At 46.7% G+C, this 27,825-nt stretch overlaps 3 protein-coding genes across 4 annotated transcripts; 1 reads left to right on the top strand and 2 right to left on the bottom strand.

Moving 5' to 3' along the window:
- The first annotated feature begins 95 nt into the window (after nt 1-95).
- Nucleotides 96-13,438, top strand: AAAS (aladin WD repeat nucleoporin). Of its 2 annotated transcripts, XM_072654810.1 has the most exons (18): nt 96-458; nt 4,787-4,932; nt 5,837-6,157; nt 7,086-7,213; nt 7,921-7,976; nt 8,327-8,418; nt 8,617-8,663; nt 8,883-8,981; nt 9,337-9,480; nt 10,704-10,824; nt 11,724-11,848; nt 11,998-12,058; nt 12,173-12,263; nt 12,456-12,549; nt 12,635-12,702; nt 12,817-12,898; nt 12,978-13,062; nt 13,203-13,438. In XM_072654810.1, exons 3-18 carry the CDS (start codon nt 6,035-6,037, stop codon nt 13,416-13,418), a joined length of 1,632 nt encoding a protein of 543 aa, XP_072510911.1. In that variant the 5' UTR covers nt 96-458; nt 4,787-4,932; nt 5,837-6,034; the 3' UTR covers nt 13,419-13,438. The 2 variants fall into 2 exon arrangements, with proteins under 2 accessions (XP_072510911.1, XP_072510912.1); XM_072654811.1 differs by lacking the exons at nt 96-458; nt 4,787-4,932 and having other exon boundaries at nt 5,920-6,157; nt 7,086-7,488.
- Nucleotides 13,439-13,514: 76 nt separating this feature from the next.
- MYG1 (MYG1 exonuclease) lies at nt 13,515-17,743 on the bottom strand. The gene is made up of 7 exons (XM_072654812.1): nt 17,269-17,743; nt 17,015-17,127; nt 16,773-16,932; nt 14,859-15,011; nt 14,637-14,759; nt 14,275-14,456; nt 13,515-13,724 (listed from the first exon to the last, which is right to left on the bottom strand). The coding sequence occupies exons 1-7, from the start codon at nt 17,485-17,487 to the stop codon at nt 13,538-13,540; spliced, it is 1,137 nt and encodes a 378-aa protein (XP_072510913.1). The 5' UTR covers nt 17,488-17,743; the 3' UTR covers nt 13,515-13,537.
- A 77-nt stretch (nt 17,744-17,820) lies between these two features.
- PFDN5 (prefoldin subunit 5) lies at nt 17,821-27,424 on the bottom strand. The gene is made up of 6 exons (XM_072654814.1): nt 27,286-27,424; nt 27,092-27,194; nt 26,731-26,762; nt 25,443-25,517; nt 25,229-25,334; nt 17,821-17,996 (listed from the first exon to the last, which is right to left on the bottom strand). Exons 1-6 carry the CDS (start codon nt 27,355-27,357, stop codon nt 17,917-17,919), a joined length of 468 nt encoding a protein of 155 aa, XP_072510915.1. The 5' UTR covers nt 27,358-27,424; the 3' UTR covers nt 17,821-17,916.
- Nucleotides 27,425-27,825: the final 401 nt, after the last annotated feature.

The raw sequence follows: 27,825 nt of genomic DNA, 5'->3' as shown, positions 1-27,825 counted from the left end.
GCTGGTTCTCCACCAGACACGGCGCGAAGCCAGGGCAGATAGGGGCGCAGGGCCCGGGCTCGGAGCACGTGCCAACTGAACGGTGCAAGGCCAGGATCGTGGAGCGCTGGCGGCCAACAGACCCGGGGCGCGTGGCCGGGGCCCACCGCCCCAGACGCCCTCGGCAGGGGGCTCCTTTCGGATAACTCCGGTCCCTGCCCTCCCGCCGCCTCAGTTTCCTCTCGAGTTCCCTAGGAGGCTGGAGTGGGGGCGCTTTGTGTCCCTTCGCTCCCGGGACTTAGCCTGGACAACCTTGCCCTCTCGTGGAGCGAACGGGCAATGCGTCAGGACTGTGTCAAACAAACAGCTCCATGGGCCGCCCTAACCGATAATCATGACGATTGATGAGCTTTGGTTTTCTTTCCTTCCCACTCCCACCCGCCATGAAAAGAAAAAGGAAGACAAATATGGATAGTCAAGTAAGGCAAATCCCCACAGCGACCATGTCCACCGATATGTCTCATTCTGCCTCGAGTTCTCTCTCACCCCTGAACTCATCCCTTGGTGCCAAGGGGAGGTCTTCATCCTAAGTCCCCGTGCTTGGTCACTGCATGGGTCAGGGTTCTTAAGGCCTTTAACGCTGTTGTTTTTACAATACTGTGATTTCTTTAGTTCATGCAAGTCTTGCCAGGTTTTTACAAAGCTGTTCACCATTCCTTTTGGCACAGTAAAGTTCCCTGCCATTTACAGACCGTGATTTGTTCAGCCCTGCCCCAGCTGATGAGTATCTCTTTAATTTCTAGTTCTTTACCACCACAAGAATAGTTGGTAAATGTTTTTGTACATTTAGATCTTTTTCCTCTTTCTTTGATCTTAGAGGTGTAGATAGTAGCGATATCACTGGGTCAAAGGTTATTCTGAACAATTGCAATGTGCTTTCCGGTGTGAATTTACACCTCCACCAAAGGGTGCATTGATGTACCTGTTTTCCCATGGCCCCTCCAACATGTATCATTTTCCTTTTTTTGTCAATTTACCAACCTGATAGGTGTAAAGTGTTTTAATAAAGCTCAGTTGCTGCAGTTTGCATTTCTCAAATTATTAGCGATTTGGAGAATTTTCTCATGTGACTACTGATGGATTGGATTTCTTCCTTTGAAAACTTCCTGTTCATATCCTTCATCGAAGAAATGAACTAGGCAAAACTGTGAAATGGAGGTTGGTGTTCAGTGCTCAGGATGGCCCCCCTACTACTCAGTAAGTCTTGCTCTCACTAGCTTTCTCTGGAACCCCTTGTTCTCGTTCTCATTGCTTCTTGCATCAGGACTAGACTTGAGGGGTCTTCATAGAATCTGAGTGGGAAAAGGCCTCAGATAATTGAACCTGAATGGATCATCCAGTCAAAGTCATCCATGACCTGATATGTTCATGCAGTCAAAGTTTGATGGGAGAGGTGTTGGGAAGAGGAATGGGCTAGAGCTCTGGAAGCAGCTATATTTGCTAAGGAGTCTGTCTCTATTTGAAAGAGAAGTGTGCCTCTCTGTACCTTCTACTCCTTGCTCCTTATTTCTTCTCTCTGTGGCTAAGCAAAACAAGGTTAATCTCTCATATGACAACTTTTCAAATAATTGAAGCAATTCTCACCATCCCTTCTTTCTCCTCCCCAGGTTTTGTGGAATACTTTCATGTCCTTTATCACTATGCTTACCTTCTCCTGAAAGGACTCCAGCTTGTCAATGTCCTGTTTACAGTGGACAAAGTGACAATTTCAGTTTATGGCAATAAACTAATCATGCTAATAGTAGAAGGCAAGAGAAATGATGTGGGATCTGACCTGAAGGGGAACCTTAAAATCTTCTAATCACCCCTCATTTTACCCAAGTAAACTGGTAACTGAAAAAGAACTTTAGCTTGGTAGGTAAGGCTGATTAAGTCAATTTACCTCTCTGAGGCTCAGTTTTCTTGACTATAAAATGAGGGGATTGGACTAGATTATCTCTAAAATTCCTTTGAGCCCTAAATCCTGGGAAGGTGAAGTGATTAGCCCAAGGTTACAAAACCAATTGGTGTTAGAGCAGGCACCTGACTCTTTTAACTGGCAATGTGGTTCTCTTCCCATTAACACTGGCCTGTCTTCTGGAGACATATTTATCATTCTTCTCTTGGCTTGTCTAACTTAAAAGTAGAAAGTGTCAAGGTAGGCAGCCCCCTAAGAGGTAGGTGACATTTTTGAAGCAGAATGTCTCTCAGATTAGACAATTTGGTAGTTCAGCATCTCCCCGGACCCAAGTTATTCATTCCTTTGTCCATTATAAGCATTTATTAAGTGACAGTGAGTATTAAGACAAAAGGGAAACAGGTCCTGTCCTCAAGGGTCTTGTATTCTATAGGGGCTGGTGCGGGGGGAACAACAAAGTATCATAGTTCTAAAGTTGGAGGGAACCACAGAGATCATCTAGTTTAACCTTCTCATTTTAGAGAGGAGTTAACTGAGTCCCAAAGAAGCTTCAGAGGAGGTGTAGGAAGTTCTGACTTCAGAGCTGCTGCTCTTTCCAATGTGCCACCCTGCCACTCATAATACATGAGCACAGAAAAGTACCAAATACATAACAGGGTATTTTTTAGGACACTATAGCACTGCACTTATAGTATGCATGAGCAGGATAATACAAAATACAATAAACAAAGTTTTTTGTGGCGCAGGACATAGTGATCGAATGGGGCTCAAAATGGGTCTCCTTTAGGAGGGAGCACTTAAGCTGAACTTTCAAGGATTTTATGAAGTGCAGCTGGGAAAGGATTCTATTCCAATTCCATGTAAAGGCATGGAGATGGGAGACAGAATGATCAGAGAAGAGCAACTGGGCCATTTTGGCTGGTTGTAGAATCGAGAATAATATTTGATAAGATAGGCAATGTTATAGGAGAAATGTCTCTTATTGAATTTGTGTGATAGGTAAGTGCTGCAGAATAAATCTTATCACAATGCAAAAATTAGAGGTAAAAACCTATGTTTTAATGTGCTTATAATATAATGTGCTCACAGGTTCATGAGGTAGAAAGATAACCCTAACCCCTGATTGGGGATTGGGCCAATCTTCTTAAAAAGAAAAATTATATCATAGAGACTGAAAATTTTTCTAAATATATAACAATCTTTATGGCCTCAGGTCATAAAGGTCACATAGGCCTGGTCAGATTCATTATCTCATGCTTCCTTTAGTTGTTCTTATTCAGTTGTTTCAGTCATACCCAACTCTTCGTGACCTCATTTGGGGTTCTGTTGCAAAAATTCTAGAGTGGTTGGCCATTTCCTTCTCCAGTTCATTTTACAGATGAGAAAACTGATGCAAGCAGGGTTAAGTGGCTTGCTTACCATCACACATCTAATAAGTGTCTGAAGCAGGTGTTGAACAAACTAAGTTAGAATAAATTAGTAAACAAGACTAAGTTATAGGTTTAAATGTTGAGTTTATAAAATTATACACTTACAAAACTTCAAGGTTACTTTTTAAAGAAGTCCCAATGGTCTAATTAAGAGGAGTCATTTGATAAAGAACTACATCACTTTGGGAGGGTTTAAAAAGTTTTGTGGATGGCATATTTCCTTTAAACTCACCGTTCTGGTTCTTAAATGGCTGGTCCTAGCCTCCTTCCTGTTTCCCTTCATCCTAGAGGTCTGTGCACTGGTCCACTTAAGTAAAGTCTGTATTCATACAGCTAACATTTATATAGTGTTTATGCTATCCCAGGTACTGTCCTAAACACTTTACAATTACTATCTTATTTAATACTCACAACAACCCCAAGAGGTTAGTGCTATAATTCTTGAGCAAAGGAGTGTCCAAGTCAGAATAATGTTTTGGGAACAACATTTTGGCAGTTGTATAGAGGATGGATTGGAAAGGGGAGAGAGTGGAGTTAAATTAGAAGGTTATTATACAGAATATTACTGTATGAATATGAGGAATACAGAGAAGCATTGAAGGACTTACATGATCAGATGCAAATCAAAGTAAGCAAAGCCAAAAAAACAATATACATGATGACTACAGCCACATAAATGGAAGAACAACCACGATAAAAGCTAAAAAAGAATGTTGCCAAAATGTGGCCCCAAAGAATAAATATGAGAAGATATCTCCCCTCCAGTTTCTTTTCAGAAGTGAGTATTTATAGGTGTGGAACTTTGCTTTTCAAATTTTTTTTATATGTACTGAATATTTTTTGCTGAATGGAATTCAGATGGAATAAAAATTCTTAAATATAAATTAAAAATAAATCAATAAATATTTTTTAAAAGAAAAAAAATTGAAATGAGGCTATTGGACAAATACTTCATATGAGCACTGACTGACAAGGTCCTGAACTGGAGTGTTGGCTGTGAGTACAGAGAAGAGAACAGATTGACGAAACATTACAGCGGTAGAATTAGCAAGACTTGCCAATTGCTGATTGGATTGAGGGGGTGAGAGGGAAGACGTTTTCTGTTGGGGAATGGTCATAAATTTGACTTGGTTACTTATATCTGTCTTTAAAATGAAACCTTTCTCAGAGAAAATTGCTGCAAAGATTTTCCCGGGTTACCTATAATCTTCCAAATTTCAACTGCATAGGTTTTGTTTGTACAAAAAAACTTTAGTTTTATGTAATCAAAGTTATCTATTTGATTTCTGTGATCTTCTCTATCCCATTCAGTCATGAATCCTTCTCTTCATAGACCCAAAAGGTCATTTCTTCCGTGCTCCTCTTATTTGAATATAACATGACATTTTGTTGTTATTATCTCTGTTTTCCTTCCTTTTAGAAGAGGACCAATGACATCACAAGGGTGCTATGTTGACTTGCTCCTGAATTGGATTGAAGTGAGGCAGAATTGCACAAAGTCCTCAGTCTCATTCTCTCTTCCAGAGTCATCAAGGTCCATTGGCAAGACAAAAACCAAGAGGACGGGTATGTAATGGATGGCCTTGGTATTTTCAGTACCGGGAGGTATTGACCAAGCTTTGGCCACTGCCTTCGTGGCTGTTGGAACAGGTTGTTTTCACCCACCCATTCCCCTGGAGGAAGGCTTCATTCGCATTGCTTGGGGTAGACGTCCCCCTAACTTGTGCGTTTCAGCCCTGTTAGTTACCCTCCACCTTGTTTGGCCAGTCTACAGGGTCAGTTGCACAAGGGTGTGGTCACCGTGCAATGCTACCTCTTGGAGCTGCAGGGCAGAGCTGAGTGACAGGTGGATACCAAAGGTGGATGATCAGCCCTGAAAAGGGGCTTCCGAGGCCTTACACTAGAGGTGTTTAGTCCTCCCTGGACACACTACACCCCTAAGTCACCTTGGGAACTCAGCCTGGCACAAGCTGAGCTGTGAAACCAACTCCAATTGTGCCAGGCTGCTTTCCAGTTTTCCCAGCCCTTTATAATGAGGGGTCTTTGGGTATTCTCACCAAAATCTTTGGGGAGAAGACAGGGGTCCATATAGGCCCAGGAATTGAGGGGCTGCAGGAACTGGGGATCCCAGTGTGGCACAAGAACGGGACTTGGTAAAGGACCGCCAGTAGATGATGGGGCTAAGGGGATTTCAACATCCTTGAACGGGGAGGTGGCCCACGTGTGTCCTAAGTTCCCACGATCTTCCTGCCTGGAGTACAGGCAATCCTCTCCCAGAAGAACGCTGGGCTTCCCTCACGGAAGTCGCAGGCTGGGCCTTCTCCTCGGTCCCAGGTTGCTCACAGGCCTGAGAGCGCTTAAATAGGGATTTCCTCTGAACGGGGCTTATTGAAAACCCCAGAATGCGAGGGAGTGGCTGACGACAGGACTCGGGTAACCTGCTGACGTGTTCACGCCGCTTCCTCTGCAGGACGCCAGGGAGGCGCGAGCAGCAACCGGAAATCCCACCCCATCGCTCCGCGCTCAAGGCCCTCTACTTCCGTCAGGCGCGGAGGCGGCGCCGTTTGTCCCGCGCGGCGACCCGTTCGCGCCCCAGCTCCTTGCCCGACGGCGCGTGGGACCTCAGGGAGGTGGGGCCGGCTGGCTCCCAGCCGAGCCGCCTCGCAGAATGTGCTCCCTTTCGTTGTTCCCACCGTCACCACCCTGGGACCAAGTGACGCTTTACGAGTACAACAACGAGTTGGTGACGGGTGATAGCTATGAGAGCCCGCCCCCTGACTTCCGGGGTCAGGTAACTTACTAGATACGCTAGGCTTAGGAGGCGGGGGGGTGGAGCAAGGAAGAAACGGAATGAGAGGGAAGGTTCGGGATTGGAAGAAGTGGGTGGGGTTAAATAAAGTGGGAGGGGCAAACGCTGGGCCCAGAGCAGGCTGGGGCGGGGCAGGGGCGGGGCTACGAGGGGCGGGGCGGGGCCATGCAGTTGCTGGATGGGAACAGAGTACCAGGCTTGGGGAATACCTGACCCGTGGTAGGCGCTTATTAAATGCTTATTGGCTGATTTAAGACATAGCTTCTTAACTTTTGGGGGGTCCTGGATCCCCTTTACAACCTGGTGAAGCCCACAGGCTCCTCAGAGTCATGTTCTCAAGTGCATGAAAAACAAAACGAAACGATTATATGAAAACAGAATTATCAGAATATTAAAACACACACAAGTTCACAAGACCCCAGATTAAGAATGTCTAATCCAGTCTGATCCCTGCATTTTACAGATGGGGAAATTGAGGCTCAGAGATACTATAACTAGAAAGTCCTGGATACAAAATCGGGTTTTAATCCTTATATCCAACAAACTTCCCACTTTGCCACATATGCTTTAACAAAGCACTTGACCTTTTCTTTCTTCAGATGAATCTTGCTCTATAAAGTCATTCTTTGATAGCTGGATTGGTATGGCACTGAATAGATAAATTAATTTAGGTAATGTCATTTTTTTACTATATTGGCTTAGCCTTCCAATGAGCAATTATTTCTCCAATTATTTAGATCTGTCTTTGTGTGAAGAGTTCCAGTGCCATTTCCACTATACTGTGCCTTTTTTGAGAGAGGTTAGGGAGAAGGAGTGGGTATTTTATTGAAGTTTGGAAGTTCTTGTAAAGCCAAGGGATAGGAAGGGAAAAATTAATTCTTTCTTCCTTCCCAAAAACCTGCGTCCACAGTGGGTCAACCTTCCTGTTCTGCATCTGACAAAAGACCCCCTGAAGACCCCTGGGCGTCCAGACCATGGCACCAAAACTGCCTTCATCCATCACCGTGAGAGTATCTGGAAGAGATGTATCAATGCCTGGTGAGGCTGGGGGCAGGAATCCTTGGGTCTATAGACATTGGGGAAGTTGAAATTTCTACCACTGGCCTTTACTCAAAGACTGTTGTCATTGTGGCCTCCTCTGGTCAAAACCATTTATCAAACCATATTACTTAACGTATTAAAAGACAAATCTTAGTCTATGCTTCAAGGGTCTCTCTCTACTCACTGACTCTGGTTCATCTGAGAGCAGTGGAAAGAGCCCTGGAGGTCAGAGTTCAAGTGAATTCAGCTACTTATCACCTGTCACATCCTAGGCAAGTATGTGCCCTCTTCCAGGCCTCAGTTTCCTCACTTATAAAAAGGGGGGATTGGAACAGAGAATCCCTCTAAGTGTAAACCCTTGGATCTGTAGTTAAGCACTTAGACCCTTTCCCAGTCTCCCTGTACCCCTTCCTCCATCATCCCATACAGCTCAGTACTGTGCTGTTGCTTTAGCTCAGACATTTTTGTATTCTGTTCATTTTTGCTTGTTTATATTTGGCAAGTGTCCTTAGAACATTTTGAATGTTACCTTCCCAGTTCTCCAGTCTTATGTAGTGTTTAATACAGTGCCTTGCACATAGAGACCACCCAGAACATACTTCAGAGTGAATGGCACGATTTTGGCACTCTGAAGGCAGGTGTTGGGGGAGGCAGAGGGCTGAGGGGAATGTGGAAGTCTCATTCAGTCTCTCCATTCCCTACAGGCGTGATATGGGGGTTTCAGGTGTGTTGAATGAGGTTGCTAACTCTGAGGAGGAAGGTAAGTTATTCTTTTCTGCTACTCCCCCTTCTTTTTTCCTCTGTAATGAATAATGATGGCTAGTACATAGAATGCATTAGGGTTCACAGAAAATTTCATTTGCCTTTTCCCCCACTTGTCCCCTTGACCTTAGCTCTTTTCCATTGCCCACCTTAGTGCTTCTTTTCCCCTGAACCCCATCTTTATTGTATCTGTCATTCCCACTAAATAATCTGTGAATGAGGTACTTGTAGGGTGTATCCAGAACAGATCACCTTGGAAAAGGATCAGTCACAGCTTAAAAGTGTCTAGTGCATGCATCAGATGCTGATTGGATCGTTCAGTGATAACTGTCTCCTTCACCCCCACAGTGTTCAAGTGGGTGAAGACAGCATCAAGCTGGGCCCTGGCATTGTGTCAGTGGGGCTCCTCTCTCCATGGGTCTCTGTTTCCCCATCTGTCAGTGAGTTTGTGCTAACCCTACCCCCTCCTTGTAACCCTTAAAAATGCATAAGATGGGATGGGAGAGGGAGGGTGGGTTTTAATCCCTCTGGGAGAGAAAAGGGTTAAATCCCCCAAAAGGGGTGTGGGGAAGGGTGTCAAGAGAGTGGTGTCCCTCCATCCCAGCATGCCCCATCCTCATTCCTTTATACCCTTACAGCTCAGGAGTGAAGATCTGATTGCTGAATTTGCTCAGGTCACCAATTGGTAAGGAGATTACAAGAGGGGCTCCTGGGAGTTGGGTGACAACCCCATAGCTTTGACGCTTCTGGTCTGGAGGCTCAGGGATTAGAGTTGAGATAATGTCCTGTTTATCTTTCCTCCTCCACGAAATGAGCAAAAATAGCTCCTCAAATGGAAAAGAATTTGACTGAGCTGGGATTGGGGAGCACAGATCCCTCTTGCTCATGCTCACTTACACCCTAGGTCCAGCTGCTGCCTGAGGGTTTTTGCCTGGCATCCTCATACCAATAAGTTTGCAGTGGTGCTGTTGGATGATTCTATCCGTGTGTACAATGCCAACAGGTATATGTGGGCATGTGGGGCACGGGAACGTAGGTTTTCCTGACTCTGTGATCATTTCGACTCCTGGACTTTTTTTCCCCACTAGGATTCTTTAAGAATTTAAGAGTTGCCCATAGCTGGGGTGATTGTATGTTTGTGTTGGGGGGCAAGGGCTGGGAAATCTCTGAATTTCTCTGAGGTTTTGACGTTTCCTTTTCCCAGATCCTGCTTTTGCAACTTTCTCTTGCCCATCCTTCCCTCTTGAACCTATTTCCCTAAGTGACCCAAAGTCACCTTTTCTTCTCTCTCAACCCCATTTTTGCCACACTTACTCCTAATTCTAAACCTTTCCTTCTTTGTCCTCCTCTCCTCTCAGCACCATAGTCCCCTCTCTGAAGCACCGGCTACAGCGAAATGTGGCCGCTCTTGCCTGGAAGCCCCTCAGTGCCTCAGTGCTGGCCGTGGCCTGTCAAAGCTGTATTCTCATCTGGACCCTGGATCCCAACTCCCTGTCCACCCGGTAAGCTCCTTCCTTTGTATGCCCTGCATTCTAACCTGAGGTTCTCTCACATGTCTTAGCCTGAGAAGTTTTATTTTTGAGGAGACCACCCAGAAGGAAGAGAAAACCTATCTTTTCCCTCTGGGAACTCTGAGGCCAATAGAGCAAATAGAACACAGAACCCAGGGACAGAAATAGGTAGAGAATCAGAGATTGAATGCAACGCAACAGGTGAGGGATTGGGGGAGGCAGGGCCTGGAATTAGGAATCAAATCCTGGGATGGGATTTGAAAGGAGTTGCAAGGGGAGGTCATGTCATCATATGAGCTCCAGGCAGAAAAGAGCCAGGCATCATTTGGAAACGGAATAAGTTTGCCCAGTCAGAGCACTGGCTCTGGGCTGAAAAGATGATTTAAAGGGTAGCAAGGTGATACACTGGATAGAGTGCTGGGCCTAGCGTCTGGAAGGCCTGAGTTCAAATCTCCTCTTAGACACTTACTAGCTGTGTGACCCTGGGCAAGTTATTTCACCTGTTTGCCTCAGTTTCCTCATTTATAAAATGGGGGTGAGGATCAAATGAGATAATAATTTTAAAGTGCTTAGCACAGTGTCTAGCACATAATAATGCTATATATGAATTTTAACTATTATTATAAGAAGGAAAAGGAGATTTTCATTTACCCCACTGTTTATACCCCTGTTCAGTGGTTTCTTGAAGACTGCAGTCACCACAGACTTAACCTCATTAATCTAGTATTTCCTAACTTGACAAGTCAGGGAATCTTTCCTTCTCTCTTTTTTCTTTCTAAAAAATGATTTTGGTTTTTGCATCACCTCCATTTTTGAATATATCCCCCAACTCCTTCCCGTGGACCCATCCCTCATAACAAAAAGAGAGAAAAAAGTATGTCCACAAAACTAACCAATGCATCATCTGAGCCTGACAGAACTGTTGTACCCCCTTCGTCCCCCACTCTGGCAAAGAAGGGAGGCCTTTCCTCAAGGTTAAAGAAGTTCCTCTGGCCTTGGGTCCCCTCTTCAGTGGGATCAGGACATTATGTCCTCTGTTCTTTCCATGATCTCATCCTTGGACTCCATCATCCTTCTCTTTCTTGGAACAATGGATGGCCTTGAAGGGCTGAGAAGTTCTGACCAAGAGTCAATCCGGGGAAAGCTGGGAAGCTGGTCTCTTGGGTTTCCTTGGGCCACCTTGTCACCTTCTCCTTAACCTCCTATCCTTGCAGACCCTCCTCAGGCTGTGCCCAGGTGCTTTCCCATCCTGGGCACAGCCCTGTCACCAGCCTGGCCTGGTCCCCCAATGGAGGAAGACTGCTTTCAGCCTCACCTATAGATGCTGCTATCTTGGTAAGTTGTTATCTAACTCTAGTATCTCCTTGTTCCTGGAAAAGACCATTTTACCTGATGATGGGCAGTGGAGGGAGGCTGGGTTTGGAGTTCTGTTTTCCATAGTTCAGGTTGTAGTCAATAAGCATTTATTTAAGCACATGTTCTGTGTCAGAAACAGCGCTGAGTCCTGGAGATTCAAAGGACAGTCCCCCTCCCCCAAAACAAACAAACATTCCTTGCTGTCAAGGAGCTCACAATGTAATTGGGGGAGACACTACAACTATGTCACCATCAAGAGATTGCAGGACAAATTGGAGAGAATCTCAGAGGGAGGGCATTAGTATTGAGAAGGACCTGGAAAGGCTTCCTGGGATTATAGCTGGGACTTGAAGGAAGCCAGAGAAGCCAGGATGCAGAAAGAAGGCAGAGGGTTCCAGGCCTGGGACACAGTCAGTGAGAAAACTACCGGAACAGCAGGGGAGCTAGGGTCACATGGAGCTTCAAGGTCATGGAGGGAAGAAAGGTGTAAGAAGGTGTAAAGGCAAGGAGGGCTACATTATGTAAGGTTTTAGAAGCCAAATAGAGGATTTTATATTTGATCTTGCAGGTAATAGGAAGCCCCTGACATTGACTGGCTAGAGGATAGACATGGTCAGACCTAGGCTTTAGAAAGATCATTTTGACAGCCTGGGGAAGATGGATCCAAGTGGGAAGGACTTGGGGGAGAGAGGTCAACCAGGATGTTATTGCAACTGTCCAGGTGGGAGGTGAAATGAAGCTGTACTTAGCCTAAACATACTCCCTACAATCTTGTCAACCACTTGGTTCCCAGTTCTCCTGGACCTATAAAAACCCTTTGGGAAATAATTGGGAATATTTGACCCCTTCCCTTGAATACTTTCTCCCTGCGCTTTCAGGTATGGGACATCTCAACTGAGGCCTGCGTTCCCCTTCCCTGGTTCCGGGGGGGTGGTGTCACCTATCTGCTTTGGTCCCCTGATGGCAGCAAAGTCTTGGCCACCACACCTTCTGCCATCTTCCGGTGAGTGAGGAGTCAGAGTGAGCAGACAGGCCTATCTTTGCCCTGCCCAGCATGGTGGTACAATACAGACTGAATGTCTTCTGGGCAGAGTAAAATTGGACATTTGGAATTTTGGGAGTCTGTAACCAACCCCTCCCTCTCTGGTGCAGGGTTTGGGAAGCTCAAATGTGGACCTGCGAGAGGTGGCCTACCCTGTCAGGACGTTGTCAGGTACAGAGGGATCCCAGGACCCTGTAGGAGTGGGTGGGCCAGTCATCAGTTGTCTTTCCCATTGGGACATCATATCCTCACGCTCAGTGACGATCCCTTTTCCTCCTTCTTTAGACTGGCTGCTGGAGCCCAGATGGGAACCGCCTATTGTTCACAGTCCTAGGAGAGCCTCTGATTTACTCCTTGACCTTCCCCGAGCACAGTAGTAAGAAGTGCTTTCGAGGGAGAGTGGAGGGCCCCAAACATTTTTAACAGACCCAGCCCTGGGGGATTGGGAGGAAAGGTAGGGGAAACTGGGGTAGTTGGATTCTCGGGAGGATAGGCAGAGGAGGCCCCTCCTCTCACCTGTCAGGGCCTCTGAGGTGGGAAGGGGCCTCATCATGTGCCCTTTCCACAGGGGAGGGAAAAGGGCAGGTTGGAGGCGCCAAGACAGCTACCATCGTGGCAGATCTGTCCGAGACCACCATACAGACACCCAATGGGGAGGAAAGGTGAGCAAAGGAAGAGGACCATGGTGTGTGGAAGGTGAGAAGGATCTGTCTCACTTCTCCCATCACTTTTCACTGTGTTCTCTAGGCTGGGGGGAGAAGCTCATTCCATGGTCTGGGACCCTAGCGGAGAGCGTCTGGCTGTGCTCATGAAAGGTAACAAGTGAGAAGGGAGACGACCCACACCAACTTTGCTTATCAGCATTTGCCCCACGAGCCCGTCTTGAGTTCTTGTCTGCTCTGAATCTGTCCTTGCCACCCTTTTTGCAGGAAATCCCCGGGTCCAGCATGGCAAGCCTGTCATTCTACTGTTCCGGACTCGGAACAGCCCTGTGTTTGAACTGCTTCCCTGGTGAGTGCCCCTTGGTCCTCCCCTGACTCCATCATCATTTCTCTCTTCCCTTCTCACTTCTCCCCCACCTTGTTTCCAGTGGCATTGTACAGGGGGAACCAGGTGCCTGGGCCCAGCTGATCGCCTTTCACCCATCCTTCAACAAAGGAGCTCTGCTCAGTGTGGTATGGGGGGATTCCTAGCTGTTGTGGTGGGTGGGGATGGGACGAATCTGAGGACTACCCAGGATGGGGATAAGGGTTTGGAGCTGGGTTGCTGCAGTCTGGTCTGATAGTTCATTCTCTCCCTTGCAATTTCTCTACAGTGTTGGTCCACAGGCCGGATCGCCCACATTCCCCTGTATTTTGTCAATGCCCAATTCCCACGATTTAGCCCCATGCTGGGCAGGACCCAGGAGCCTCCTGCTGGGGGAGGTGGCTCTACCCATGTGCCTCTGTTTACCGAGACAGCCCTCATTTCTAGCCCCTGGGATCCCTCTTTAGGAACTTCTTGGTCCCACTCCCCCACCAGCCATCTTTAATAAACGTTCCTTTTATTTCCCTTCCTTGTCTTGTTTTCTTAATGAAGGGAGGGATTTGGCACTTTAAATTGAGGGGAAACTATAAAGAGACTAGAATACAGACAATAAACTGAGAATTTTTATTGATGAGAAGGCAGAGAAGTTTGGCGCTGGGCCAGAGTGGCACGGGCCATAGTCAGGGCACCTTCTCTGGTGCGGTGCCCACCGATGAAGCCATTGGCATGAACAAAAACGCAGCCAGGGATCCCACTAATTTCGTCTAGGGTCTCATCTCGAAGACCCTGCCATTGCTCAGGTAGGGGCAGCCTGTGAGCAGAGAGAGCACACTGGAAGTGGAGCAAGGGAGAACTTAAGGAATAAATGGGGTGCCCCAAAAAGGAAGGATTGTGATAAGGAGCAGAACTGTAAACTGAGGCAACATCCATCAGCTGGGGAATGGCTGAACAAGTATTTTAAGAAATTATGGAAAAAAAAGCAACGACCAACTGTGATTCTGGGAGGCCAATGATGAGGCATACTACCCACCTCCTGGCGGAGAAGTGGTGGACTCGATGCAGAATGACTCATCCATTTTTGGGTATGGCCAACATGGGAACTTGTTTTGCTTGACTATGTACATTTGTTACACATTTGGTTTTGCTTTTTTTTTTTCCAGTCAAGGTATGTATGTAGAAAAAGAGAAATGTTAACTGAAAAAAAATAGCTAAGTAAAAAAAGGTAAGGGGCAGTGAAGGGCTATATGATGGGTTTGAAGGGTAACAAAGCGAGTTTCCAAGTGAGTTTCTTCTAAGGTTGAACTTGCGGAACCTGATCCTCAAAAGACTGGGAAAGGATCTGAGGATCTATGGGGCCTTACCTGCTCTCGAAGGACTGAAGCTCTTTTGGTACACACTGTACTCGCCACTGTCCATTCTGGTCAGGGAAGACCACGAATGCAATGGGCACTAAGGGGGTGAGCCCGGATTCAAGATCAAACAAATGGTCTTTCCAAGGACAGCCACCTTGAGACAGCTCTATAATTTCTCCACTTGGGTCCACCTTTTGGAAGAAAGTGGGAGTTAGAGGAAGATTTACGCTTCATCCTCTTACTGCCAGTAGTGACTGTGTCTAATGGAGTTGTGAGCTCTCTTAAAAACAAAACAAAACACACGGGCAAAGGGCTGAGCACAGTGACTAATACACACCAGGCACTTCATAAACACTTCTCCCCTTCCCTACCTGGAATCGGTTTGCCAGGGACTGTTCCACAATGGCCCGGGCAGGGAGCCAGCTGCGCTTATAGAAATCCAATCTCTGTATAAATTCTTCACGTACTAACTCCATGGCACGATGAAAGCCAGCCTGTGAAGGGGAGAAAAGTCAGCACTTGGCTCCTGAACTTGCCATGAATAAATAACTTTCCTTTGATGCCACTCACCTCGCCACATCCCTTCTTCCTACCTCTGTGTCCTGATCTGGCTGGTTCCAGGTGGGGTTAAGCCGGGCAACCCGAGCACTCAGATTGGTGGTCAGTGCATATCGAGGCTTTCCTCCCTCCCACTGAGAGATGCCATTGTCCACTGCATCTACTTCCTCCACAAAATATTCATACATCTGTAGGAAAGGACAGGGGTTTGGGGGCTGGGTTACTTAAGGAAGGAAGGCAGGCAGGTTAAGTCCCTTCTCAGTGTAATTTCGGGGAAGTGGCTTCGAGGGCACAACTACCCTTTGTTCCAACAATTATCCCTGGTTAACAAATGAGGAACATTGAGGCTCATAGTGGGTAGGTGACTTGCACAGTGAGACTGGTGGAGCTGAGACTATGCCCACTATCTTTCTGGAGGCCTCAGGACTGAGGAAATGTGCTGGCTGAGAGTTAGGTAACAGCCCTTTTCATGGCACAGTGGTCATTACTTTCTTAAATGAGTTTGTACAAGCTGCCCCATACCTGTCTGGGACTCCCCGACCTCAGGTGAGATGGAGCTAACACCTATCCTACCTATTTCACACTGTTAAAAAGGAATACGTGTCAAAGTGCTTTGGAAAGTACAAAATGAGGCTCAAATGTCTCTGTAGCATGAATAACAATGCTGTAGCTCCTTCCATGTGATGACATCTTTTAATGACCCCATATAACATGATATGCTAAGAAAAGGATTTGAAGCAAGAAAGCTTGAAACAGGGTTCTAAAGTATAGACTGATCAGCAAAACAAAAACAACTATGTTTTACATTGTGCTTTCACTGCAGATATGGAAGGGAAGGTGGTATGCGTAACTCAGGACATTGCTTCTTTCCAAAATGAGTTCACATGAGAGTGGAGGAATGCAATATTCTTTTTCATCACAACAGATTTAGCTTTCTAACAAACAATAGCACCTATATAGTAAAGTAAGCTCTCAGTAAAGTAATCTTCTTAAACAACCACCACAAAGCAGATATTACATTCCTTCCAATTTACAGATAAAAAATGCCCAAAGCTCTTGGAGAATCCAAGGTTTTTTTTCTTCCAGATCTAATATCCTTTTTCATCAGGTAGATCATATTGCCTGGTTCCTGTGCTGGTCAGGGCTAAGATGCACTCTTTTTCTCAAAAACATTTAAATTTTATTTAAATTTAAAAAATTTAAATTTTAAAATTTACTTTAAAGTATAAAAAACCTTCTTAGCTCAGAGCTGTACAAAAGCAGGCAGCAGGTTGAACTGACTCTTGATTTGGGCTGCTACTTTCAAGTTTGCTGAGGGTGCAGTAATAGAGGAGTGTGTGTACAAATGCATGAGCAGGGAAGACTGGTGGGAAGGTTGTGTTCCTCCTTCATTGCCGAAGAAGACCAGCCATCAGAGAATGATGACATGACTTGCCCTTGACTTTGTTTTGAGTGAGGGAGGGCTGTGCAGGTCACCAGCCTCACTTCTCCTCCAGAGCCATCTGAATCCAGTGACCAGATATTCATCAGGATGAGGCAGTTGGGGTTCAGTGACTTGCCCAAGGTCACACAGCTAGTGAGTGTCCAGTGTCTGAGGTGAGATCTGAACTCAGGTCCTCCTGACTGCTGCACCACCGGGCTGCCCCATGGCAGCAAGGTTAGCTAAAGGCTAAAAGCTGACCGTACTTGCTCCCCATCTGGGTGAGAGATGGCCCCCCTTGCTTTAAACTGGGAGCCGCTCGTTTCGCACTTTGCCCAAAGGCCGTCTGGCTTCTGGCCCGGTGCTCTGGCTATACCCCATGATAACACTACTGCGATGACGGTGTCATTCAGACACGGATCTCGTCTGACCGGGACGATCGTGGGAGCGGGGCAGTGAGGAGACTGAGGCAGACAGCGCCCCCACGACCCCCGGCTCCCCCCACCAACGCTCGTGCTTCGCCACGGACCTTGTCGTACAGAGTGTCCACAACGCGGTCATCCACGGCGGCGTCCAGCAGCTGGGCCAGGAGCCTCTGGCCGAAGTGCAGGTAGACCAGGCCGGCGCTGCTCAGCTTCGTCCGCCACGGCTTGCCCGGCCGCAGGGAGCTCATGGACTCGGTGAAGGACCTGGGGGGAGGGAAGGGCTGAGCGCGGGCCCGGCGCGGGGACGGCGCGCGGGGAGGGGGGAGGGGCGGGGGCGGGCCCGCACCTCTGGTGGTGGTCATAGCGGTGTCGCTGCGGGTCGTACTCGCCGCCCACGTCCACCACCACGTCGCAGGTGGCCAGCAGCGCCGGGTCGCGGGTGCGCACGATCTCGGCCTCCTGAGGGGACAGGGAGAGTGGGCAGGGGCGTCAGGCGCGCGCTCGCGGCCTCCCCACGAGCACGCCCGCGCACGCCGGGAGGAGGGAGGGGAGTCCCGCCCCGCCCCCCGGGCCCCGCGCGGGGCCGGCCGGCAGCGGTACCCGGTACTCGGGCAGCAGCCTCAGCAGGGCGCATGCCAGCGCCTCGTCGCAGTGGAAGGTGCCGTTGTGGGTCCCGATGCGGGGCCGGGCTGGCGCCATGGGCTCGGCCCGGGGCCGCTTGGGGGACGGGGCGGGCGCGAGGCCCGAGCGGCGAGAGGCCCGCAACGGCGTGGAGGGAAGCGCCAGGAAGAGGAGGCTGCGGAGGAAGAGGTGACCCATGCGGCACTCGAGGGGCGGAACTCGAGGGGCGGGGACCCGAGGGCAGCCGGAAGAGCGCGCGCCATTTCCGCCCCGCAGGCGTTCCCGGGGGAGGCTTGGGGAATGTGGAATCGCGGTCCCCGGCTCCTGGCTCCCGGCCCCCCCGAACCACACTGCACCCCGCTCCCCCCGGCCCTACGGACTCCGCACGGGCCGCGCCTCCAGCCCAGCCGCGATCGCTGGGCCGGTGCTGAGGCGGACCGCGAGGCCCGACGTCACTTCCGGAACTTGGCGCCTTGACCTCGCCCTTCCCCCTCCCGGGGTCAGCGTGGGTAGAGAAAAGCCACACGAGGATCCGGCTGGGCCCAGCGGGCACTTTTATTGGCTCTGTACACGTGCTCTCGGTTCCCCCCCCACCCCCCACCCTCCACCCCCCACCCTCCACCCCCCTCAGGCTTTGGCTGCGGCTGCATGGGACGCCCCCATCGCGGTGAGCTGCTGAATCTTCTGGCTCATCATCTCCATGATAGCTGCAGGGGGAGAGAGGCACAGGGGTCAGGGTCCAGCGAGAGCCGGAGAGCGCCCCCGTGCGCCGGGCAGGGTCTCCCGACCAACCCCGCTCTCGGTCGTCGGCCTCCAGCCCCGGCATGCACCAAGCCACGACCCCCGGCGAGGCTGTGCGAGAGTCTGGGCCGAAGGCGGAAGGCAGCGGTGCGGCCTTGGCTGGGGGGCGGGGGTGTTGGGCTGAGAGTTTTAAAACGGGATCCTCGGGGATTATAAAGGTGAGCACAGGAAAACAGGAGTGACAGTGCGCTGGAAAATGGTTTGGGAGTCAGTGTGAGAAGCCCAACTACCCTCCCTACTTTCCTGAAGACGATACGAGTGAGACTTCCGGGCAGCATCACCCTTAGGTTCGCCCAGATAACGACGGGAGACTTTAGCAAGGAAAGGCCTGGTCAAAGTTAGCCAAGCCTCACCTGGAAGCCTTTATCTTGGGACAGAAAGACCGGAGCATATCCCCCAGAGAGCGTGATCGTAAAGTCCCAGGGAGAGGTAGTCAGTCTTTATTATAGCCTACTATGTGCTAGGCGCTGTGCCAGCCACTGGGGATGCAAAGCAAAAATTAAAAAAACGCCACCCCCAAGGGCAGTCTAACGAAGGAGACAACAGGCACACATGGAGGCACAACTAAGATAGGTACAGGGTAAGTTAGATACTCAACAGAGGAAAGGCACCAGCACTTTGTGAATGGTCAGGAAAAGTTTCTTGGAGGAGGAGGGACTTTTAGGCTAGTGTCTGAAGGAAGCTAGTGAAGCCAGAGGGAGAGAATTCCTGGCACAAGGGCAGGTAGAAAGGCAACAAGATAAGGGAGCAAGGGATTCGAGAGACCAGAACTGTGAGAAGTTAACTGGTTCACCACCCAGTGGTGATTGGGCAATGGCCTAGAAAAGAACTAAGGCAAGGGTGCAGGAACTGGAAGTCACAGTGAGGAGAAAACAGATTTTGAAATGTCAAGATTGAGGAAGAGGAATGACTATGATTATGATCAAAAAGGAAATTTCAGAGTTTCTAAAACATGGAAGTAGAACACTTGTGGGTGATGAAAAGATCAATTCTCTCCATGTAGCTGAGAGAGAGTGGAGGACAAAGTCACTGGATATGAGTAAACTGAGGAAATGAGACGTTTGTGTGTTTAGGGGAGTATCAGTATATATGATGATGTTCCCCAGTACGAAGGCAGGAGTTGAGGAAAAAAGATTATGAGCCGGGGAATGAACTTGTGGAGGAAAGGAGGAACATGTCCCAGAGGTCAGTAGATAACAGCTACTGGAATCTTGGTTGACTGGCAAATATGACTGAGTGAACTCCAGAACAGAGGAGAGGTTGTTAAGAAATGGAGGTAGAGGGAGAACCTGAAGAATAAATGGGGAGAAAGGAACCTTCTAATACCCCACCCTACCCCACCTTCAACCAGGGATAGGAGTGAAAGTCTACCCAGTACTGAAAAAGGTAGCCAGTGAAACAGTCATCAGGAAGAAGCCAGGCCTCAGGGTAGTAAAAGAAGATGGAAGAAGTGGGAAAGCCAGAAGTTTAAGATGAAAGCAAATTTGTTGCTTATGCAGCAGTCATCCAGAGAGCTGGGTAAGAGTGGTGGTAGCTTTACAGCATGACACAGTGACTACTGGGGTGCAGCAGCCTTTGGGTTAGGAGAGCCCAGGCACCCTGAGGTTCCTAAGCCTCTGTCCCGGCTATCCTGAGATGCCAGAGAGGGCCTTGAGTCAGAACTCTGAACCTCAAAGATCCACAAGGGCCTAACTCTTTGAGGTGGAGGTAAGTGTAGGAAATCAGGTAAACCAGGGCAAGATGAAGCAGGGCCAACCACATCATCCAAAAGTGCAGCAGGGGCAGGGACTGGATCTTCTATAAAGCACAAAATGAGAAACTGAAAAAGAAGTAAACCTTACCCAAGTAAAGTGAGACCCTTGAAAACTAGAACAAATCAGTTATTCCATGTGACAGTTAGAAAAAAGTAAATTTAAATAATCCCCCCCAAAAACCTAAGATAGTTAAAAACCAAAAAACAACTGGCTCAAATAAGGAGAGGTAATATAAGAATTGTTGGACTCCCTGAAAACTGATTTAAAAAAAAAAAAAGACTTGGACACAGTACTTACAAAATCATAAATGAAAATTGCCTGCATCTTTTAGAACAAAAGAACAAAGACAGAAAGAATCTACTATTCTCACCTGAAAGCAGTCTCAAAAGGAAAAGTATCAAGAATTTGGTATCCCAAATTCAGAATTCCCACGTTAAAGAAGGAATACTAAAAGCACCTTGAAACAGTTCAAGCTTCAAGAGCTACAGGCAAGACAATATAAAACCTGACAGCTTTTACTAAAAAATGAGAGATTGTGGAATATGATATTCCAAAAGGCAAAAGAGGCAGACTCACAAACAACTATAACTTACCCTGAAAAGATGAATATCATCTACAGAGGAAAAAAAATGAACTTTTAATGGAAGAGAGGACTTTAAAGAATGTCTCTTGAGAACCTGATTATATCCAAATAGTACTTAGAGTTCAATATGAAAAAAGAGCTCCTGCAGGTGGAATGGCTCTTGTGAAGGGTTTTAAGAGAGTAAAAGAGAAGGCAAGGAAGACAGGACATGTATGAACATATGAAGTGAGTCCAACAATAACAACTTTCATGCAGATAGTAACATTGTAAAGAGAAACAACTTTGAAAGACAAAAACTTGGATCAATGCCATGACCAACCATGTCTGCAGAGGCACAAGGTGTAGACATGCATGCGTACACACACACACTCTTGAACATGGCCATTCTGTGGATTCTTTCTGTTTGACTCTGGTTATTCTTAAAAGCTTTTTTACCTTACTTTTCTATCAGTCAGGGTTAGATGTCCAAAGGAAGAGGGCCACCATGATATTTTTTTAAATGCATAAAAGAGGAAGTTCTGAGGGAAGCAGACAAGCAGGACAATTTTGAAAGTAATGTGTAGAATTTACTACATTCTTTTAAAAAAGCAAACAGCATGAAATGGAGACTGGTCAATTCATATAGAATTCTCTTTTGTGTTCTGTTTTGTGTTATGAAAATGCTTTTTTTTGTATTGTTAAGTTCAGAATAAAAATTTTTTTAAAATAAAAATCGCTAAAGATCTTTGCATTGGAAAAAGATCCTAGGTTTACTAAATTAGGCCCTATTTTTGGACAAAGGAATCACATGTCTTCTAATTCTGGCATAAACACAAGTGACCTCTCTCAGTGTTCCAGATTAATTAGGGTGAAAGCAATAAGAGCTTTGATAAATATGTTCATTCTTGTATATGCCCTCTGAGATTATCTTCCACTGTAAATAACTTGAATGTATGATTCTTTGCATGCTATGTCCCCCATTAGAAAATAAGCTCCTTAAAGGCAGAATATGTTTTTTGCCTTTCTGTGTATCCTAGGACTCAGCTTAGTACCTGGCATATAGCAAGCACTTAATAAACGCTTGTTGACCTACAAGAATAAAGGACTCATAAGTGAGCACTGAATGTCACAAAAAATGAAAACTATAGTTTGAGATAAAATTAATACTTAGTATATCACCCATGCTTTTACCTCACCTGATATGGCTATCAATCAATCCGTCAATCAGCAAGCACTGTGTCCCTGTGGGCTAATTATTACTAGGCACTAGGAATGCAAATAAAAAGACAGTTCATGCATCCAAGAAGCTGGGGGAATATAACATGTTTATAGATGGGTAACTATGGGATATGTACAAAATAAATACAAATGATTTGGGGATGGCAGTAACAACAGGGAAAACAGGAAAGGCCTATAGTATTCTTGTCAGGGAGGACAGCCTTTGCAAAATCATGGAGATGGAAGATGGAATGCCTTTTACAAGGAAAAACAAGTAGCTCAATTTGCTTAGAATCTGTGTATTAGGGACAGCAATGAGTAACATGCCTGGAAAGATAGATTGGAGCCAGTTTAAATGCCAATCAGAAGAGTCAGAGTAGCCACTGAAGCTGCCTGAACAGTGCAGTGATGTGATCAAATCTCCACTTTAGAAATGTCAGTTTGACAGCTACATAGAGTTGAACTAGAGAAGGGAAAGACTTGTGGTAGGGACAAAAAGATATTAAATTGCATAACCCTTGACCCAGTGATACTATTACCAGGTCTATACTCCAAAGACTTCCAAGAAGGAAGAAAAGCATCCATACATACAAAAATATTGATAGGAGCTCTTTTTGTGGTGGCAAGGAATGAGAAACTAATGGGATGCCCATCAATTGGGGAATGGCTGAGCAAGCCGTGAATATGATGGAACACAATTGTGCTATTAAATGATGAAGGATATAGTTTCAGCAAAACCTGGGAAAACTTATGTGAACTAAAAGGCACAGCAGAGTGAGCAGAATCAGTAGAACGATATTGACACTAACAACCATATTGTAAAGAGAAATCAACTTTGAAAGACTTATTAATTCTGATCAACATAATGACCAACTATATTTCCAAAAGACTCATGAGAAAACATGCTATCCACCTCCAGACAGAGAGCTGATACTCAATGCAGACTGAAGCTTCCTTTCTTCCTTCCTGGTATGGCTAATTCTAGAATTTGTTTTGCATGACTACACGTTTGTAATGGGTATTTTATTTTTCGTGTCTTCTCAATGGGTAGGGCGGTGAGAGAGGGTGGGAAAGAATTCAGAGCTGAAAATAACATAAAATTGAATTAAAAAAGAAAAAGACTTGAGGCAGGAGGACCAATTAGCAGGCTTCTGTAATAGTTTTCATAAAAGTTAATGAAGGCCTGAAATATATGATTTGTAGCTTCCGAGAGTGATAGATGTGAGAGATATTAAGATGTAGTATCAACAAGACTTGGCAGATGATTAACAATGAAGGGATAAGAGTGAAGAGTCAAGAATCAATCAACCCACAGGCATTTATTAAGAGTCTATTACGTGCCATGGAAAATGATTTTTAAAGGGAATGTTTCAACTCACCATTTCTTAGAGAAGCTTAACTGATATAATATGGCCCCCGCAATGAAAAGGCCAAGATGAGCCTTGAAACCACCTCAGCAAACAAACACCATGAGACATGGGAACTCCCGGTAATACCAACTTAGGGTATAAGTTTATCTTCAAAAGCCACATACATTGGGCAATGGAAGAGTAGGAAGTATTCGTCCCTTGCCCCCTCACAAAAAACAAAAGCAAAAAAACAGTAGAAAGGAAACAAGCTTGTGGGCAGTTTATTTGAAGAATGATTATAATTACTGTATGGTTATAATGACCAAAAACCTTAGGCTTGGAGAAAAGTTGAGAATATGCACATCCCAGCCTCTTCTTTGCAGAGGTAAGAGACTATGGGTGTGGAATCCTGCAAACACTGTTGGAGGCAGTTGACATACTGCTTTCTTTGCTGAACTCAATCCCCTTTTCCCTTTTGTGAAATTCCTTCTTACAAGGTATAGTTCAGTGGAGATGGGGTACTTTCAGAAATGAAGGTGATGTAAAAAACCAAAAGATAACAAAATTTAAATACTTAGTTGAGTGAGATCAGAGTGTTTGTGGATGAGACTACAAAGAAGGAAAATAGGCATGAAATGCATCAGCTCTGCCCATGCTGCTGTCATGACCTATTTTCATAATTAACAATACTAAGAATAACATATTTGGATGCAATCAAGAAGAAATGGCACTTCAGATGAAATCAGAATGAGTGGTTGGACCTGGCCAAATATACACAGAACAAATCTTTGCTGAAGAAGTCACAATATTAAAGACATCAACCAATCAATTTTAAAGATATCTCAGAACAGGAAACTCTAAAAGAAAAGATCATAAGTAACTTTACCAAAAAGGTGATCAAAAAGCCACTATGGACTCTTTTCTCACTCCTATATTTATGAGAATTATTTTCACATAAATTGAAGGTAGCCCTGATGAAAACATGAGAAAGGAAAAAGCATTCAAAGATGATTTTTTTTTATATTAGACGCAACTCTTCGGTCACACAGACAGAAAGATACAGAGAATGTAAGATCTTGATGTGCTAATTTTCCTTCATTACAAACACATTTGAAACAAAAATAACTGGAAACAAGATAAGTGCAATTGGATGGGAAATGCCTGAAAAATCATGGTATGTGACTGGATGTAATGTAATCCAGGGTAGCATAGTGGATGGAGGGCTATGTCTGGAGTCAGGATGACCTGAGTTCAAATTCAGCTTCAGACACTTACTAGCCAGTGTCAAAATGCAATTACCTTGAGGTCCTCCAGGGGGCCCCATTTACGGAAGATATTGTATTAAAGCCACTAAACCCCAGAATGCAAAAAATGATCTTTAATGGAAACAAACAAACAAAAAAGCACCCAAAAGAGATAAGCCTTGCAATCCACTCAGGAAAAAACAAGTGGATGAAGAATGAATATTGTCCAAATTATGACATGCAGTTGCACAGAGAGCCCATTGAGTTAGTCTCTCAGTACATATTTATCTCACAAAGGCATTACAGGTAGCCCAGATGAGCTGGGTCCTGAAATGAATAGGTAGTTTAAGATCGGGTTGAATTACAGCGGGGCAGCTGAATACCACTTCGTGTAATTACAAACTGATCCCTGCCACAAAAGCCCTTCTTTTTATCCACGGTAGTTTCCAGATGATGCTATGAGTGTGAAGCATGGAATTCTACAATCTCAAAAGAATCAACACTCAGCTGACCCAAAGTGCAGTGAAAAGCTGCATGGTAGGCAAAAGTAGGGTGTGGCGTATTACCAAAGAAGTTAGAGTAAGAAGTTGTGTAACAGATGGGCAGACAGACTGCTACACTGGCACCCTGGAAATGTTAAAAGAGTCAAGGGAATGCTACCAGCCCACTGGGTAGATCAGCTATGGAGAAATGGAAAGACAAAGACAAGAACTGCACATGCTCATAGAATGTGGATGAGTTGTAACTTGTGCCACGGAGGGAGCCCCTACACTGATGAAGTCACAGATCTTCAGAGGTATACGTGTTTTTTTACCCTCCACTAAACTGGGACTACCCTCCAGAGCTGGCACATCTCTGCTCACAGGGGGTACTCGATATGTGGTAATTGCCAAGTCAAGCACATATAACACCCAGAGAAAGACAAAGGCAACAGAGAAAGATGGGAAGACAGTGATAGGCCTAGAATCAAACAAAAAGGAGGTTCACTCGACCTAGAACCCAGGGGCTCACCCTGCTTCATGGCATGCTTCTCCTGCAGAGCGGGCTGAATTTTTTCCATCTGCTTAGTGAGGAAGTCAATCTTCCTCTTGAAGAAGTCTTTAGCATCATCTGCTGACTGCCAAAGGAGGAGAAGTTAATGACCCTCATGGACTCTTGGGGAGAGATATCCCAACTGTCCTGTCAATGATGCCATCTCCCAACCCCTCCTCTTGCACCAACTTACCTTCTCCACATAGTAGCCAGTTCCTACATCAATGAGAACATGCTCCACATCATGTAGCTTCCCAGGTACATACATCTGAGGGGTGAGGATTAAGGAAAGGGCTGGCCCAGCCTGGGACACCTTCACTTTCCCTCTCAAAAGCCAGAAGTTCTGAAGCTAGAGAGTTGTGAACTTAGTATAGTGTGAAATGGACAGAGGAGGAGAACGGTCAAGGCATTCTCTGTGAACAGAGAGCCCTAAAGAAACCATAAGAAGGTGCCCTATAACTGAAAATTTCATTTCCACCTGCTCACATTCAAAAACAAATCCATTTCTCTTCCTGAAATGTTAACTCCCATTGGTACTCATATTGATAAAGGATAACTTTCCACAAGCCTATTAAATATATAGGCAGTGGAAAAGTAGCACAGTGGACAGAGTACCAATTCAGATTCAGCCTCAGACATAGCTGTGTGACCCCAGGCAAGTCACATAATCCTATCTGCCTCCATTTCTTCATCTTTAAAGTGTGCATATCCAGCATAAAATAAGCTGGAGAAGAAATAGCAAACCACTCTAGTATCTTTGCCAAAAAAATCTGGAGTCATGAAGAGTCAGGCATGACTGAACACCACCACCAAATATAAAACTCAGGCCTCACTTCCAAACCCACCAACAACTTGGCTCCTGATTTACATGTATTTATATGTGAAGTCATTCAGCGTCTATTAGTTAACTGTTTATCTTCCATCAGTACTTATTTATGTTTAAGGAAGTTTATTAGACTACAGAATACAGGGATTTTCTCTATAAACCTGACGTAGGCAATGTCCAGAATAGCCTGTTGAAGTATAGTGACACATGGTAAAGGGATAGTTAATCTCAAATTGTGAAGCAATACCCACAAAGTCTTCTTCCTTCCCTCATCTCTATTTCTCTGTGACTCGTATGTAGTTTACTAATAAGCTTCTAAGGGACAAGGATATTGCTTGATCTCAGCTCTACTAATCCTGTGGTAGCCAGGACATTGTCTTATACTCAATCTGATTAGGGGACTCCAGGGGACTCAAAGGGCCAGTATAAACTTGAATCAGGTAGTTGCAATTAACTCTTTCCCTTCCCACTGATCACCTGAACTTAAGTATCTGAAGAGAGCTGAGGTTAGATCATGGCAAGGTAGCTAAGAAACATCCTCTGGCCCCATGTGAGCGAGGAGTTTTTTCAATCAAGTACGGAAAGGACTCTGCCCAAGGAACCAAAACCGTTTTCTAGGTGGGAAGGAAACCGGCAGTCTCCAGTGGAAGGATACAGAACTGGTCAATGGCACGAGTAATTCTTTCCCTGTGAAGGTAACAGAGATAAACACCAGGGGACGACGCTAAAAGGAAACCCAACCAGGAGGTTTTCCAGGCTGGAACTACTCAATCTGATAACCAAAAATGAGCGAGGAGAAAAGAAGAAGGAAGGGGGAGCTTCTGACATTTGGCATTTAAGTCAAAGTGTGAAAGAAATGGAAGGCCTTTGGTGTGAGGCTGGAGGGGGCAGAGAAGGCTTTCTGAAGAGCTGCTTCTCAAACTTGGGCGATGGGTTACTACAGAAAAGCCCAGCCCACACCCTCGCCCTCTCCGGCCCTCTCCCCCTCCCCTTCCCCCGCCCCCCCACCCCCATACCCTCGTTGCTCTTGTTGAGCACGTTCAGACACTCCTTGGCCTCCACGTATTTGGTCTGGACAACCTTGAGCTGCGCGATGGATGAGGAGAGAAACTCCACCTCCTGTAAGGGGCGCGGGGAGAGACAAGAATGAGGGGGGGCCCGGCGCGGACGGGCGGGGTCCGGGGTCCGGGGCGCCCCGGGCCGGCCTCACCTGGTCCAGCTGGTTCTTGAGCAGCTCGAGCTGCGGCAGGGACAGCTCCGTGATGTTCACCGACTGCGCCATGTTGGGAGGCTGGGCGAGGGCGGGGCGCGCCGGGCGTGGGAGGCGCTCTAGCCACCCGCCGGCCGCGTCTCTATGGCACCCGGAGGCGCCCGCCCGGCCCGCGCTCTCTATGATCCTGGGCCGTCAGCCTCCCGCGGGCCCACTGCTCCCGGAGCGCCGCCCCCCGCCCCCCCCCAGCCTCCCCCCGCCCCGCCCCGCCCCGCCCCGCCCCGCCCCGCCGGCCATAATGTATCCAGCATGTTGCCCTGCAGTGTGCGGAGTAGAAATACAGTGCTACTCAGAGTCGTGTCCGGATCGTGTTCCCTTCGCCACGCTCGGGATCCCCCAACTGCCCCGGGGAAGGGGGCATCTCACTGAGGCTTTCGGGGCCGAAAAGGTGGGGAGGCAGGACGGGAGTCCCGGGTTCGAGTGCTGGCCCGACTCGCGCAGGCTGCATCCTAAGTGTCAGTTTCTTAGTCCTCCTGGCAG

The sequence above is a fragment of the Notamacropus eugenii genome, chromosome 3, assembly GCF_028372415.1.
Source record: "Notamacropus eugenii isolate mMacEug1 chromosome 3, mMacEug1.pri_v2, whole genome shotgun sequence".
NCBI classification, from domain to species: Eukaryota; Metazoa; Chordata; class Mammalia; order Diprotodontia; family Macropodidae; genus Notamacropus; species Notamacropus eugenii.
The sequence above is the reverse complement of the archived record's forward strand: the minus strand, read 5'-3'. Positions and strand labels throughout refer to the sequence as shown.

Excerpts from the sequence above, each read along its gene's own strand:
- AAAS (XM_072654810.1), top strand. The coding sequence starts at position 6,035 with ATGTGCTCCCTTTCGTTGTTCCCACCGTCACCACCCTGGGACCAAGTG. Across the intron at positions 7,214-7,920 it reads AAGAGATGTATCAATGCCTG|GCGTGATATGGGGGTTTCAG; the intron begins GTGAGGCTGGGG and ends CATTCCCTACAG. Across the intron at positions 8,982-9,336 it reads CGTGTGTACAATGCCAACAG|CACCATAGTCCCCTCTCTGA; the intron begins GTATATGTGGGC and ends CTCTCCTCTCAG.
- MYG1 (XM_072654812.1), bottom strand. The coding sequence starts at position 17,487 with ATGGGTCACCTCTTCCTCCGCAGCCTCCTCTTCCTGGCGCTTCCCTCC. Across the intron at positions 14,457-14,636 it reads CCCTGGCAAACCGATTCCAG|GTGGACCCAAGTGGAGAAAT; the intron begins GTAGGGAAGGGG and ends TTCTTCCAAAAG. Across the intron at positions 13,725-14,274 it reads CTTCAGTCCTTCGAGAGCAG|GCTGCCCCTACCTGAGCAAT; the intron begins GTAAGGCCCCAT and ends CTCTGCTCACAG.
- PFDN5 (XM_072654814.1), bottom strand. The coding sequence starts at position 27,357 with ATGGCGCAGTCGGTGAACATCACGGAGCTGTCCCTGCCGCAGCTCGAG. Across the intron at positions 27,195-27,285 it reads TCAAGAACCAGCTGGACCAG|GAGGTGGAGTTTCTCTCCTC; the intron begins GTGAGGCCGGCC and ends CGCCCCTTACAG. Across the intron at positions 26,763-27,091 it reads GCTCAACAAGAGCAACGAGG|GGAAAGAATTACTCGTGCCA; the intron begins GTATGGGGGTGG and ends TTACCTTCACAG.